Consider the following 16,383-nt stretch of genomic DNA (forward strand, 5'->3'; position numbering starts at 1 on the left):
AGTCTCTGAGCCTTCCTATCTTTCTGATTCTTCACCAACTATTTCCATGAACTGGGCGGGGATGATAGATGAGATGAGAGTGAAAGTAAAGTTGACAGCACAAAAATAAGGAAGCTAGAGACAGCGAGTTTGGCAGCTAAATCCAGGGAACTAGACAAACAACTTTAGTGTGGATTGTTTCCGGGATTAAAGAGAGTAGACCTTCTCTAACATCTGTTTGTGTTGGCCGTCACATATATACAGACTTACTTTCACTCCAAACAACCCCAAACGTTTCCCCTGTCTTTCGAGTGTTCTTTTTGCACTCGTTCTTTCATCACAGCATTCAGTTGTTCCAGCTGCAGCCAGTGTGAGGTGTCTATGTCCACCGATCTGAGCTGGGTTACCGAGAGACTGTTTTGACAGTTGCAGTCGGAGTGTGACACGCTGCTGTGGAATGTTCTTCAAATGACAGAGGAGGAACCAGAGAGTTAGAGAGTGTGTGTGTGTGTAGAGGTGTGTGTGTAGAGAGAGACTCACTCAGTCAGGTCTCGGTAATCGGGCAGTGAGGAGAGCAGAGTGGTGGTTACCTTCCAGGGAAGTTCACGCCCCCGAGAGCGGTTTGGTTTTGTAGTGGCGTTGTGTCAGAGGAGGAGTGGAAGAGAGTGAGGAGGAGGGGATGAATGTGTAGTGGAGGAGCCTTCTCAGTTACTGAGAGCAGCACACGCTGTTGGCAACAGGATGAGCGTGTCCACACTCTCTCCCGCTAGCAGCACTCTCTAAGAGACCATTCGCCCCCCTTCCCACTTTTTACAGTCCCTGCCGGACGTCAAGAGCAGACACAGGGCTCTTGTCTCTCTCTCTCTCTCTCTCTCTCTCCCTCTCTCTCTTGTGGGAGAAAGCCACGAGAGACAACTCCTCCACTTTTTTTCCCCTCCTTATTTCTCTGCGACTTGCACTCTGAGGGACTATGCCGGTAGTTGGCGTTGCATCGAAACTCCGGCAGCCAGCTGTGGGGTCCAAACCCATTCACACGGCACTGCCCATCCGCAACCCTGGGAGAAGCAGCATGGCACATGGACTGACACCCAGGAGCTCGGAGCTCAGAGTCACGGAATCTTCTATGCTCTCCTGTCAACTGTCAATCAAGACAGAGATCCATGATAGGAGGTCAAGCTTGGTCCCGGCTCCAGCCACAACTTTGGCACGTAGCAGCAGAGAGGCAGAGGAGAGCAAGATCTGCAAGGTCAGTGAGACAGATGATGGCATATAATCCAGGCATTCAACATGTGCAGTGTTTGGGTTGGTCTTTAGAGCAGGTACTGATTCGCTCTACAAGTGGCTTTCATGTTGCCTCAAGCTGGTAGCGGTTCTTGTTTGATTTGTGTGGAATTATGATTGCATGCATGTTTGGAAATAGACCAGCTAGATGCCTGGTGGACCCATGCAAAATTTTAGCAGGTGCCATAGATCTGTCATGTCTAGACATTTGTATTCTATATGGTAGCAGTTAAGCTGTAGTGCATTTGTATGAATTTGGATGCTTTACATTAAAAATATTGATTGATCGATTGATTGATTGATCGATTTTTTACCACAGAATAAAGTGTCATACAACATGAGAGTGAAGTAATGATGACATTTTCATTTTGACTGAACTATCCCTTTAATTTCTGAAGGAAAACACACACTGCTGTATCATGTACTGTTTGAGCATGGCTAGTTTATCATTACAAACCATGTCATTCATGTCGCTGATACTTCCAGTTTATGAGCAAGCTGTTGTAATAGTTCTGCTGAGGCTATTAAGATCTCTATCTGTGAAATGAAGCGTGGGGGCAGTTTTAGGGGGGTGTTTGCGGGGGAGACTCGGCCACCTGAGAAACCCTTGTGTGTAGTGGACCAGTGCAGAACACTAACTCCCTATCCCCCATGTGTGGTGCTCTGTTACAGATAGATGGCTGGTGTTTCCCCCCTGCTCTACTGCTCTTTTCTCAGGCATCACTATATTAAAAAGGCACAGTTGCTAGCGAATGATAGACTTGTATGGATTGCTGTGAACTCTTTCCCATTCAAAACAAAAGTATGCCAAGGTTTCTGAAAGCAATTTTCATACATTTGGCAGGAAACCAGTGTGGAGACAGAAGGAAGGCGGGGTGCTTTTGAGTGAAGGAAGTGAGAATCTTTCAAAAATCCCGCCAAGTAGATTCATTTGAGGTTTTGCTCTTTTTAAAAAAAATAAAAAGACTGTAAGGAAAAGACTTTCCTGCTTAGTAAGCTCGTCCAGATTGTTGTAAAAGGCCTAAAAGGCTGGATTTTCTTGTAACCTGCAGGAAGTGTGTGCTAACTTCAAAGCAGGGTCATGGTTGACTGCTCAGGGTTTCTGGTGCCACAGTCGCAAATGTTCAGGGTTGCTGCAGGGCAGCGGGGCCAAGAACGAGGGGAAGTGTGTTTTATTATTAACTCAGTGCTCTGTGACCTTATGACACTATTCACTCAAGCGTCATGCCCTTTAGTGAGAAGAAAGACTAGATTTGTTTTTTCGTTGTAGTTTGCTTTTAAAAATGCAGTGGGAATGTTAAGACTGGTCATAAAGCTGACCAGAAACTGAGTGAGCACTACATATTAGAATGTTAATAAACAATGTCATATAATGTGACTGACTTTTTAGTGTCTTTCTGTCTCCTCAACTAAAGAAATGTCCCACCTGTCATTTCCTGACTGGTCACAAGGGAGCAATTAGTCCTAATTTGAGCTTGTCCACTCAGGTCTTTCAGCTCTCCTTTAAAGGGTTGAAGAGCCTGAGACAGTACTTACTTTCTCCTGACAGTCTAGTTTTGGTGGGGCTAGAGAAGATCATAATGCAGTGAAATGTCAGAGTGCATTCATTCAGTAGATGTGAATTTGTTTATACCCACATGCCTGTTTGGACATGTTTGTAATCATTCCCACAGAGGGCAGCACGTTCACCTTGTTTAGTGTTGACACAGGCTTTATTCGACTGCAGTTTGATTTTAATCGTGTGCCGGGACAGCAAACTTATGACAAACTTTGCATTTGAGGACATCAGTCTACTGCACAGCTGGCAGTGTTGTGATCTGCCGGTGCTATTTATCAAGTTTCCAAACAAACAAGAGCTCACTAGAGCAAGATTTAAAGTAAACCCATGGAGCAACGTAACGGCTAATGTGTGGACAGACTGCGAGTGTGCTGTAGAAGCTCTTTTGAACGGCTGTAAGAGAAGTCATCCACAGGAACCTGCAAGGGCCTCATCTCATGACAGTGTTGAAGAGTGTAAAAAATGACGGTTGTACAAGTGCAGTATCCCGTGATAAACAGAGGAAATATGTGGTTGGTCTGGTTGGTGGACTGATTTTAGCTGACGCTGTACACTTTATACACCTGAGAATAAGGGCAGTAAGGAATGTTTGAGTGTCTGTGGAAGGCTTGGTGAGAGAAAATATGTGAGAAAAAGAGAACAAATAGAAGGAAACAACAGGGTATTTTAATTAACTATATTCTGTGTCTGGGAAATATGAACAATAAGGAAATGTTTTCTAATTTAAACCTACTTTTATGAACTACTGTAGTACAGTAAATGAAAAATCACAGCAGTTCTCTAATTCAGCTTCCGTTGCTCTGCATTCCGCTCACTTGACTTAACAACTGACTTGAAAATGGAATGACTCCACAGGGTGCTGTTCACTGTTATACAAGCCTAAATTTGGGACATAAAGAATTATCTTCTTGTTCAGAGTGATTGTTGTGTTTAGATAATCAAATAAAACAGCTGTTGATATAGATCTAAAAATAATGATCCAGAAATGTTTTGTTGAGATAAATCCATCTGTTATATTTTATTACTCACATTTGTTGCATTATTTATTGTCCCAACAGCTTTTTGAAAATCATCTTTCGAGTGCTTGGCTTTGAATGCATATGGGGTGGGGGAGATAGTCTTCTATACTGCATGTGGAAACTGAGGTTTGTCTGTCTATTCTAGCGTCCAGTGTAGAGGTATGGCAGCAAAATCCCGTTCTAAGAAGGAAAAAGGTCTTCCGTGTGTGCAAATCTTTTGTTTGCTTTTGCCATCTTACATATTTCTTGAATGTGTTTCCTTGTGCTCTATTAATTGTCTTTTGTATTAAAGTTATGTGAAATCCCCCAGATGCTCTTAACTGTCAAAACTGGATTGTCAACAACAGGATGCAATGCGGCTGCTGTATTTACTCCTCTGATTTCTGTTGACAGTGTAACTGTCCAATGAAAGGTAGCCTCCCTTAAACTCAAATCTCTGCATTGCTCTTTTTTTAGTATAACTTTTCAAGGGGGGATAGTTCAGAACCTGTATGACCTTTTTTTACAGTTATGTCTCCTGGAAAATTTCTTGAGGCTGTTGTCATCTCAGGGTATCCTGTTACATATGCACACAGACACACACGCATGTGTATTCATCTTAGTAAGCTTAATGGTGCAGTCCAATAGCGAGGTTCCCCAGAGCTCTGTACTTGTCCCATTTAAGATTTGTATGTGTGAGATTAAGAAGTCAGGGAATATAAACAGGCCACTGACGGCTCACAGTGTGTTAGATGGGGAGGCAGGGGAATGTTGAGAGTGCAAGGGGACAGTGCCAGTGTTTCCCAGCAGCAGAGGTGCTGTCGGTGGTGAAACACTAAGGCTTGAGGTCGTAAGGGGGGGTTCTTCTGTCTGTGTATGACGCAGCCATGGGTGGTCTGGCATGTTGCACTCCTTATCTGGAAGAGTGCAGGACACTGAAGACAAGTGTTGACGCTGCCTCTTAGACAACCAGAGGTGGAGGCTTAGAACCATTAGACAGCTCAACTTGCATGGAAACATACTATAAAACAACTCTCTTAAGAGGTGTGACTTGTACAAATCTAAATAATCTAATATTTAATTCATATTCTTTTCCAGTGTGCCTACTCAAGGGTTGAGTGATGATGCTGTTTATTCAGATAAATTCAGACATATTAATTCACGCTGTTCAGCTTACTTATGAGTTTTCTGCACCAAGTCAAGTCATTTATTTAATAAAAATGCTAATTCTGCCTCCCATAAACAAGAATTAGTCCACCCAAAAAAATTCTGTCATCATTTACACATCCACATGTTATTTCCAGACTTTTTCATTCAGATAAGATAAAGCTTTCAAGCTTCAAAAGACATGCAAAAGCACCAAAAAAGTATCATATAAGTTGACTCTATATTCCAAGTCTTCCGAAGCGAATAGACCAAACAACATTTTTTTTGTGTGTATCACTTACACAAATTATTTATTTACTGTATTTTTGTGCTGATGTGCTTAAAAGCTTCACTCCCTTTTTTCCTGTAATTCCAAGGAAAAGAACAACCAGCTCATTATTCAGATTTTCTAATGAGAAAGTCTTATAAGTTTTGAACAGCATGAGGTTAAGTGATGAAAGAATTTAGATATTTTGGTAAACTATTCTTGTAAGTGTTTTGAGGTCACATTATAGTGTTTGTTTACAAAACAGCCATGCAAATTTATATTTAACTTTTCTGGAACCTGAATCAGTCTTTAGTTAGAACAGGAAGAAAAATTGTTGAGAAAAACAGCATGCAACTTAAACTAAAAGTTGCCAGGCAATACTTTTTTTTACAGGGGTGAGCAGTCCAGAGACCAAGAACACTCTGTGCACACAGCTCAATTTGAAAGAAAAAAATTACATCTAATAACATTTAACGATCTGGCAGATGTCATTTTGTTTCACTCGGTTCAGCTGAGGACTTTATCACCAGTTTCATTAAGTGGCCGAGCCACCCTGCCATATTTGATACTCTTGAATGGTATTTGTTGATGCGGCACTGCAGAGCTGCAGAAGAGTTTCTTACCAATATGCACAATGCAGCCCTTGGGCGGAAGTTACGTGCTTTCAGACAACTGCTCATGCACACCAGTCCATATCCACAAACACAGTACCTCCAGGCATTGTGCTAGTTCAAAGGTAAGGCCAATAAATGATCAGAGAGAGGGAGACAAAATACACTGATACTTGCATGTTGATTACTTGTGTGTTAAGAACAAAAAGAACAGACCAACTACAGCAGGCAAACTTACCTAGTTATCTAATGACCAAAGACCAATGGTTCTCAACCAAGGGTCCTCAGCAGACTTCCAAGGGGGCCTAAAGATTAAAGGGGTCATATGATGCTATTTTAAAGATCATTATTTTGTGTATTTGGTGTAACAGAATTTTAAATAAGACAAAACAAGCAATAAAATTAACTAAACAACTAAAAATCAAGATCTTTCTTATTTTAATTCATTTTTTTCTGCTTATGAAATTGTGAGAAATATATTTTTAAAAGTCCTTGTCAAGTAAATAATGAAGGATTGAATATTGTTGTGGAATGTCTGTATCAAAAAGAAAATTTTATTTTAAGAATGAATGAATAAATGAACCAATTAATAAATCAGTAAATAAATAAAAAGTTTTTATTTTAAATGAATTTATTTTGAAATAAATACAAAATAATTGCCTTTATTTATGAATCATTCTAGCTTTGTTAGAATAGCTAACTTCTAGGGATAATTTTGCTCAAAGTGTGGGTAAGCAAACCCGTGAACACACACATTCAAGTAGTTAGTCTATAACCTTTCACTTCCCTGTTTCCACTTCCAGTCTTCTAGTTTAATCTTTCTGTTCTTTCACTCACTTTCCTTCATTGCTCTAATCAGCGGCATTTGTCATTTGTTTCATAAACTACTCTCATTTTCCTGGAGCATTCACTTCATTCCAGACCTCTGCTCTCCTTTACTCATTCTCACAGTTTGTGCTCTGTCTCTCTCTCTCTCTCACTGATGTTGTGCTGATAGAGGGATGGAGGCAGTGCACACACCTGGCACTGTCTGTATAACTGGCTCTGATACACACCAAGAGCCCAATGCCGCACACAGAGGTCTCACACACACACACACACACACTTTCTCTTGGCTCGGCTCAAAGGAGACACATCTGTGAAACCAAAGCATGGGGTTCATTAGCAATAAACAAGGACTGGGACAGAGTGGACAGCCCAGCATGCCGTTAATACGCACCAGGAAAGGAGAGTAGGGATGCGCACAGCTACGCATTTTCATGATTGACTAATCGTTGTGTCTGAACAACTACTGGACTAGTTGGTCTAGGGCAGGGGTCGGGAACCTTTTTTGACCAAAGAGCCATTTTTTTGTTTTTGGTTAATGCGTTTTTCCGAAAGAGCCAAAGAAAAAAAAAAATATATAATAATAATAAATGTGTGTGTGTGTGTGTGTGTTTTCAATAACGTTTTAATAATAGTAACTTTATTAGGACCATGGAAACTAAAATACACAAATATGCAACAAATTCATGCTAGTTTAGGGTTGTGTTCACTAGACACCATTCACTAGTCTCATTGTCTTAGGGTGAGTTAAAACTACTAAAACGACTAGTTGACTCATCCCTAGAGGAGAGGAGAGGTAAACAGAAAGAGTTCAGTTAGCCCCTCTGTGAGTCAGACTATGTGATTACATTGTGACCTGCTAAAGAATCATGGGATTTCCTGGCCCATGGGCAAAAGTCCAAAGTGTTTCAGTGGAGTGTTTGTGCACTGACATGCGTGAATGTTTAGAGGTTATTGGAAACTTCAGGAAACTTTCGCTGGCTACTGTTTAACTGCTTTTCTTTTCAAAGATGTCATATGCGTCTTCAAATATTACGAGATCCCTGAAAGTAAAAATACTTTTATTCAGCAAGCATGCATTAAATTGGTCACAAGTAACAGTAAAGATTTTTACATTGCTACAAAAGATTTATATTTAAAATAAATGCTGTTCTTCTGAACTTTATATTCATCCAAGAATCCTTTAAAAAATCATATAACTGTTTCCAAACAAATATTAAGCAATACAACTGTTTTCACTATTGGTAATAATAAGAAATGTTACTTGAGCAGCAAGTCAGAATATTAGAATGATTTCTATGATCATGTGTCACTGAAAATTAGAGTAATGGCTGCTGAAAATAGAAAACAGTTATTTTAAATTAGATATAATGATATTTCACAATATTACTGTTTTACTGTATTTTTGCTCAAATAAATGTAAGGTTGGTGAGCATAAGAGATTTCTTTCAAAAACAGTATAAAAATCTTTCAAAAGCCAAACATTTGAACAGAAGTGTACATTACAATGAAGTAGCACAAACTAATGTTGAACTAATGCCGAACTCCCAAGCGAGTTACTTACATTTTATAACATATTTAGGATCACTGAAACACTTTGAGGTGTTAATTTTGTTGTGATAAAGTTTTAAAGTTTCAATGACATTTGCAGTGGTTCACCCCAGTAATGCATTTGGTTAAATGATTTAATCTGTGTTTTCCCAGATGACCGCAACAAATGAACTGTGAAGTACATAGACAGACTCTGAACTCAGTGTGTGTGTGTGTCTGTGTCTGTGTCTGTGTGTGTTTGTGTCCTGTCACACCAGCCAGCATCCAATAAAATAAAAAAGCTGTGCCTGCAGAAACAAATTAGATCAGATAAGCGATTTAATTTTAAGAGATGGTTCAGATTTATTTGCTCAGCACAAATGTTTTTCTTTTTTCTTTTAGCAATTCTGTTTTGCGAGTGGCAAATTACTTAACCTTTAATAAACCTCAGCTTTATATTTACTTTTGTAGTTAGTTTAATCCTTAATCATTTCTGAAAATTGATCCTTGTATCCCGCCATACCAACTTGCCCCTGCAAACCAGAGGTAAAACATTTCCCATCATTTAAAGGGTGTAATAAATATATAACAAAATAATATTATTTTGGCAAGGTGTTAAGCTCCTCATTAACGGTGTTTAAAACTGAAGTGCAGCCTTATGGACAACAAAACTGTTTGGGTCAAGACCAGGGTGACCAGACATGACAGGGTCTGGCTTTTACCACATACTTTGACTTAATTTCTCTCTCTCACCACACAAACTCTTCTCTTTGTTTCCTTGACGAATACCAGAACCACCTAATCTCATAATTATGGTATAATCTTCTTAATAGCATAATGCTTCTAAACTTTACTTGGGTACTGAGTATATATATATATATATAGAGAGAGAGAGAGAGAGAGAGAGAGAGAGGGAACTGTTGTCCTCCAAATGGTTCATGCATGGTTTAGGTCAGCCATTAACGCAGTGGTTGATGTTTGATGGGCCTTGAATATCCAAAAAAATGTGCAAACAAATATTCTCTCATAATGATCTAGTGAGAAGTGGAGGTTATCCTTGAGTGAACAGTCCATTACTGCTGTTATGATAGTGGCACGGGGTCAGTTGTGTCTCAGTGAAGGCATCAATGCAGATGGTGACTCAAGTCAATTTCAGGCTCATTGTCTCTTCCCCTCCGCTGCTGTTAACCCCGGTATTGATTAGCGTGTGTCTTCGCACACACTTCCATTTGAAGCTGTCTGGGAGGTAGGGGTGTGCGATATTGACAAAAAATTATATCTCGATATTTGAGGTATGTTGGTTTGTGACTATGGAGCATTTACGTCATAACTGCCCAATATTCTGTTTAGTTTTTTATTCTGTTTTGTTTTTCACACTCTGTTAAGCTTAGACTATTGTGGTGTAGTGCCTTCTATTCATTTATCTGGCAACTTCTAGAAAAGTTTCTTCATTTGAAAGGCTGAAAAATTGGTATGTTGAGGCACGAATTCATGCATGATACAATATAGGTCTCTCTCACCTCTTACAGTGCTAGTTCAGCCAAAAATGAAAATTCTGACACGATTTTTCAGGCTCATATCATTCCAAATCTGTCTGACTTTTTCTTTTGTGAAACAGGGGGAAAAAGAAAAAGAAAAAAAGGTTGTTTCAACCAGTTTTGTCCATAAATTAAAAGTCAATGGGGTCCAAAACAACATTGCTGACTTGTAATTTTAATTTTTTATATTTAGCTTTAATTTATTTTAATTTATTATTTTTTAATTTAAGTTTTTTATAGGTTTATGTTTAAGTTTATGTTTTGCATCAACTATTTTATTTTATTTAGGCTTTATATCAATTACTGAAAACATTTTTTAGTAGTTTTTAGTTTTAATTAGCACTTACAATACAGGTTTGAAACAACATGATGGCAAGAAAAACAGAATTTTCATCATTTTCTCCAAGCACCAGTACCAGTACACCAGCATCTAAAACACAACACATTATGCTGGTCTTTACAGCAAGGCTAGTTCAGTTGAATTGGCACAGCGCACTGAAGTGGTAATGTGTGTTTGGCTTACACCCCTGTTCACCTTCAAAGAAGATGTGCATGAGAAAGACTTACTGCTTTGGAAGCAGATGGAAGCACCTACTGCAGATTTTTAAAGCTTTAATCTGCCCACGTTTGCCTGTTTCCTCACTCTCTCGCTCATGCTTTATTGTAACTTCATAAAGGAGCAGCTGAGAGAAGAAGGGGAAGGACGAATAGGACTGGGTAAGTGAGGAAAGGAAACGGGATGAGTAGCTAGGCGGATGAAGAGGTCTGGTTGGCTTTCATGGATCACAGCTCTTCTTTCTGTGTAGTCTACTGAGCCAATATTGCAGTAATCTAGAGTAAATCCGGTTTAATTAAGTTTAAGGGGCAGCTTTAGATTAGAAGCACATTGTATATGGAGGGAGTGTGCCATGCTTTGTGTCCTTTGATCTCATACATACACACACATATGCCAGACATACACCCATAGCACTGATACAGAGTCTCCAAGTGGGCCGTTCCGCTAGTGCGTATAGCCAAGGCATGCTCTGATATTCTTTTTCCCAGGTTGACAGGAGCTATTAGTCATACGAAGAATGGCTAAGTTACATCGCTACAGGCTAAAGAGCACTGCATTGAGAAAACGCCAGCTCCTGCTGTGCTATATATCTGTGTGTGTGTGTACTTCAAAACCGCAACAGCCTTGGAACTACTTGCCAACAATTTTTGCTTTTCTGTTAAATTGTTCATAGGTGTGGCAGCTTGTGACACTTCTCATATTCTGGGCAAAAGATGATCCTTGCACTTGCTGCCTTAGGGTGCCGAAGCCTGTTTTGCTGAGAGTTGCATAAAAACGGGATGCTGGAGTGCAGTGTTACAGATGTGCAGAAAGAAAGATTGGGTGAAAAGTAAAGAGGGAGGGAGATGGGGAAAAGAAGAGAAAAATATGTTTTGCACCATCTCGACAGAAAGGTGACCTTTGGGTAAATTAGAGTCCTACCCCATGGTTGAAGGTCTTTACTTTACAGAGCTCAACACTAACTGTGAGAGAGAGAGAGTGTGAGAGTTTTAAGCCTTTGCTGCGTTACCAGCAAAAAAGCAAAAAAACAAAAAAACATTGAAAAGTTTTATGCCATGTAAATGACTTGTGATCATATTGAAAGCATCAGTAAGTGTTTATGAATTTAAGGAGTTACATTATAGCTGTATAATTTGCAGCATGTTATAATTTTTCTTCTTGTAACGAAAATTATAATTTTAGTAAAACAAGAAACTTCTTGAGTACATATGGATATTCCTAGCAAATATAAAGTGCATTGCTTTATGCATCTTTATTTTTGAGCCCTGCCTTATTTTTTTGCAAAAATTATTACTTAAACAAACACGGAAGGGGCAAGGGAGGTGTCAAATTTAGTTCCAATTCCATAGAGCTTTGCACAGAATTCCATTTGATTCCATGCAGGTCTAGTGATTAATCAACAAGTTGGATCTGTATTCCCAGTGGTCCAATCAAATTGCTCCCACATAAATGGAAAAGGAGTATGATGGCAAACATTAAAACTTGGACCCAAGGAGCATAATTTTTGCACAATATTTTACTGTGGGTACTTAATTTTGAAACATTTTGCCTGGCAGAAAGAAGAACTACAAGCGTGCCAGGCTTGCCCTGATCCTTCATTGTTTATGTGCATGTTGTGAGTGTGTTTGTGGGTCTGATATTGTTTTCTCAGGTTCATACTATGAAGTAGCACTTGGCTACAGGCTGAAAGCAGTTACGCTTTAATAGGCCAGTTGTTTACTCTTTTCTGCAGACCCACTCTGGATGCACTCTACTTCGGATCCTGCCTCTTTGCTGGCAGGTACACTTTGAGCAGTAAAGTCAACATTGTATCGTGCCCACCACCATCCTACTAACTGATTTTACAATCCGCCCAAAAAGTGCCTCTCTTTTATGATAGCTGTAGGTAATGCAGACGAGCTTGGGAAATAGACCCACCTCCGTTTTAGGCCTACTTCATTCCGACATAGTCAACTCCACAGGGAGACGAACACCGTAAACTCACTGACTCAAAGAAGACAATGTATTCAGATGGCTTTAATTAATAGATATTGGACCCATAAGCTTTCCGTTGCACCCTGAAAGGAACGGATTAAAATGAGACAGGGGGTCCAGAGGGGGAGTCTGGGTGGCGGGAAGAAGGGATGAAAGAAGAGGTGTGCTTGCCAAAAGCTGGACTTTTTTAACGTCTGGCCAAGAGGCAGCATGAATGCCACATGCACCTGATCTTTCATCTCCTCCTGCTCGTAGGAAATGGAGAGCAGATTGGGCTATGGTTTACGTGATGCTCTTGATTGAGGACAAAAAGGAAAGGTTGTTATTGCGGTTAGCCATTGCGTGATCTACAATATATAGGTCTGGCTTTGATGGGACTCAGCAGTACCCTGTAATAGTGATCAAAGAACCCATTGAACCCAGGACAGGGGTAGCCATTTGCCAAAAGCTAAGCCTTCTGTCAAGACCTTTAGAAGGCCGATGATGGTATAGAGAGAGACCATACGTCTTAACCCTGGCAGACAGCTCCTTAAGGAATGTTTGGATTGGACCGCATCTGCACTAAGGGGTACACCACTTATACTATGCGGAATAGAGATTTGCACAGACTGGTGAAGCTATCGGGCAGCTATCGGCCAGGATTGCATTTGTGGTGTCTGCCACACGATCCCCTGCTGATAGCTCCAACAGGAATTCCATTCCCACTACTGTAAAGACTATAATTTAGGAAATTTGTTCAACTATTTGTTGTACTTGTTGTTGGTCAGTGACATGGAGAATTATGTTAACCTCTTTCATACGGCTGTCATCCATTTGGAGAGTTTGGCCTTGGATGTATTTGTCCTCACTGAAAATTGCACAAGTACTCTCCCAGAGGTTGCGAGTAATTGATGAGTACATATGTTTCTGGGTTTTGCTTCAGATTCAATGCCTCACTCTCTTTTCACTACCCTCGCACTTGGTCAGTGGAGACTCTGTCTTTTTTCACAGCTTTATGGCTTGGAATGTAAACCTCCTCCTCCTCAGGCTTTGAGCCTATAGATTATATGACATGACCATTTAAGGTCCATTCCTAAGCTGTCCAGTTTTTCAGCAGTTAAGCGCCGTCTTTATAAAGGTCACCGGCTGATTGACGTTGGATTATCTATGACTGAGGCAGTTCTCTGAAGTCTTTAGCTCCACAGCGGTCCATAATGAATCATTTAACAACCATGTTGGGCTTCCTCAGAAAAAAAAAGTTATATTTGTGTTGGATGTTTTTGATTTGATCTCTCATACGGGCTGCCGGGCCCAGGCCTAATGTGTGGATTTTCTAAACGTTTGGTGTAGTAAAACTCAGGGGTGGTCTGCTTCCCTCAGAAGAGGCTTCAAGGGTTCAAATTGAGCCAAGGCTGATTGTACACAAAAAGGTCAGATGCAGGAGGAAGCCCAGTGTATTTCCAACATTTCAGGCTCATAACTGCGAGAATATAAATGTAATAGCTGCACCTGGCTAAAACCACAAAAACTAATCAGTGCCTAAGTAGTTCATCAATTTGTATAAAAAAAGTGATTTTGATTGGAATACAATGAATGCTTTGAGCAATTGCATTTTTCCTATCTATCTATCTATCTATCTATCTATCTTCTATCTATCTATCTATCTATCTATCTAGTGTGTGTGTGTAAACCAAGTCCAACAATGGCTAAATGTCTTGCATGTAGACACTATTATATAATCCACCTGTATTTTTGATGTGGGCTTCCAACGTAGCAGTACTCGGTACCATGTGCATTCAAGAAAATGTGTCGTAGTGTGTATTTACACAGCTGCAAGAGGACAGGAGCAAGTCAGGTGAAGGATCCTGACCCAGCAGGATCCTCTGTGAGCACACGTTGACAATTTGATCTATGATTCAGAGGCACTGTCTGCCTCTGCAACCGCTGCTTTCACTCCAAACATCGCCCATCCTGTCTGGAGAAGAGCGACAGGGCATAATCTGCACACACTGACATAGATATACATATTTAGATTCATACTTGTACAAACATCAGTGAGAGAACATCTTTAAAGTGACCTACTGAGGGGTGTTGGTTAAACAGTGAAGCGGGATCATGTAGGTTCCTGCTGGTGGTTTGGTTTGAGAAAAAGTGAACGGCTTCTTAAGGGTGACTACTGAAACTTAATACTGTTGTGCTTGGCAGCATTTCCTCAGACTCACATGTCTACCCTATTTGGACAGTCTCTGAGCACAGGGCCCCTCAGGTGGGAACTCTTAATGTGTGTGAGAGAGAAATAAGAAGCAGAAAGCAAGACAGAGACATTCTCTAGCTTTTTGTCTCCTGTTCTGTAGAGTGAAAAAAGGAAGCCATTCCAAAGATTCAGAAAATGATTTTTTCCCCCCAAGAGCTCTCCAAGAGTTTGGGTGCAGGTCAACATAATGTCATGACCTAAGTCTGGTTATTCACTTGAGACCCCGTCTCCACTTCCTCCTGTTCCACCTGAGACAGTCAGAGAGCCATTTACTCTTTGAATCTGTAATTAAATCATTAGAAATGCTACAGTGGACTGCTTGTACTGTATGGGTGTGCGGAGGCTTGGTCAGAATTATGACTAATGAATCTATCCTGTCCTTAAGAAGTTGTACCTACAATTACAGTCATCACCTCCTTGTTCTGAACTTTACTGTGTCCTGACATTGAAAACCGCTCTGCTAGATCATAGGGGTTAATAGGTTTTGTGGAACAGCTTTTCCTCCGGATTCTCGGAATTTGAGAGCATTGTGGAAAGTAGTTTCTTACAAGCATCCCACACACAATACTGACCCTTTAGCCAGAGTAGATATTTTCAAAGTTTGTGGTTAATTACTCTTGTAGCCCCAAGTACCCCAGCTATGATCTCCAGCCATGATACACTGTTTGCTTGAGGCTACACATATTCATTCAGCTTTGCATTTGAGTTTATTAATTAGGGAGGTGATAGAGAGAGAGTGTGTGGTAATGATGTTCACACTGTCTGTTCTCTTTCCAAGGTCAAGATGCAAATGCCAAGTTTGCTTGTTTAAGACCAGCGCCTCTGCCAAAGTGTCTGTGGAAAGTCTTTTCTTCCCTGTGTTAAAATAAGTAAAAGCAAAATCTAATCTGTGGTCGGGAAGAACTTTGTTTGTGAGCTCGGAGTCTCTTATCATAGTACAGCTAGTTAGAGCTACTTAATTCAGTACTGTTGTGTTTATTATTAGTTGTTAGTGCCCTGGATAATAACTATGCAATGCACCAGTGTACTGTTTTATTTTTCAACCTCATCTGCCTCACAAATTTATTTGCTGACATCCCTTCTAATCTCCAGCTGTTGGTCGTTTGGCAGGTATGCAATTTTCGAAATCCCTGGGTGGAATTGTGAAAGTTGATCTGGCATTTTTAGACACAATATATTGAAAGTGTCTTATGCCACCTTGAAGCCTAACAGGGATTAAGAAATGGTGCATATGGCTGCGTTAATGAGTCAAAAGAGGAACATGGACGTCGCAGTCCTGCAGAGAAGGGTACATCCAGATGGGCAGCACAGGTTCTGCTTAGTCATGGGCATGTGGACGATAAGAACACACACACCATATCCTTTCAGTTCACTGATAATAAGATAGAAGGCTTTGATCCTATTGCTCACGACTGGACAAATACACATAGGCCTACATTCACAGTCATAGACAAGCAGACAAATGTACAGACTCATGCAGCTGGCTTAAAACAAGCACTTCCTTGGTACGATCATTGACATTCCCACATCAAGAACTGGTTTGATGATAGTTATGCAATAGTATCTGGCAGAGATAGTGTTAGAGAGGGTAGGGGAGTTATTAGCAAACTCTTCTTTAAAGGGGTCATATGATGCAATTTCAATTTTCCCTTTCTCTTTGGAGTGTTACAAGCTCTTAGTGCATAAAGAAGATCTGTAAAGTTGCAAAGACTAAAGTCTCAAATCCAAAGAGATATTCTTTATAAAAGTGGAGTCAGCCACGCCTACCTAAAACGGCTCGTTCTAACACGCCCCCACATACCTACGTCACGATCTGGGAAGATTTTCATAACGCCGCCCATGTTCACGCAAAGAAAGAAGGCGTAACTTTAATTCTTGCTGTTGCC

General features: G+C 40.3%; 1 protein-coding gene across 1 annotated transcript in view; it reads left to right on the plus strand.

Moving 5' to 3' along the window:
* Positions 1 to 755: 755 nt before the first annotated feature.
* The window catches only part of LOC107740692 (neuron navigator 3-like), a gene marked incomplete at its 3' end in the record, with an annotated part of 61,720 nt that continues 46,092 nt past the window's right edge, over positions 756 to 16,383 (plus strand). The window contains exon 1 of the mRNA XM_016553201.1: positions 756 to 1,225. Coding sequence (XP_016408687.1) covers positions 950 to 1,225 — 276 coding nt within the window. The remainder of the gene's footprint in view (positions 1,226 to 16,383) is intronic.

The sequence above is a fragment of the Sinocyclocheilus rhinocerous genome, unplaced genomic scaffold, assembly GCF_001515625.1.
Source record: "Sinocyclocheilus rhinocerous isolate Xijiao unplaced genomic scaffold, SAMN03320098_v1.1 scaffold2271, whole genome shotgun sequence".
Classification (NCBI taxonomy): domain Eukaryota; kingdom Metazoa; phylum Chordata; class Actinopteri; order Cypriniformes; family Cyprinidae; genus Sinocyclocheilus; species Sinocyclocheilus rhinocerous.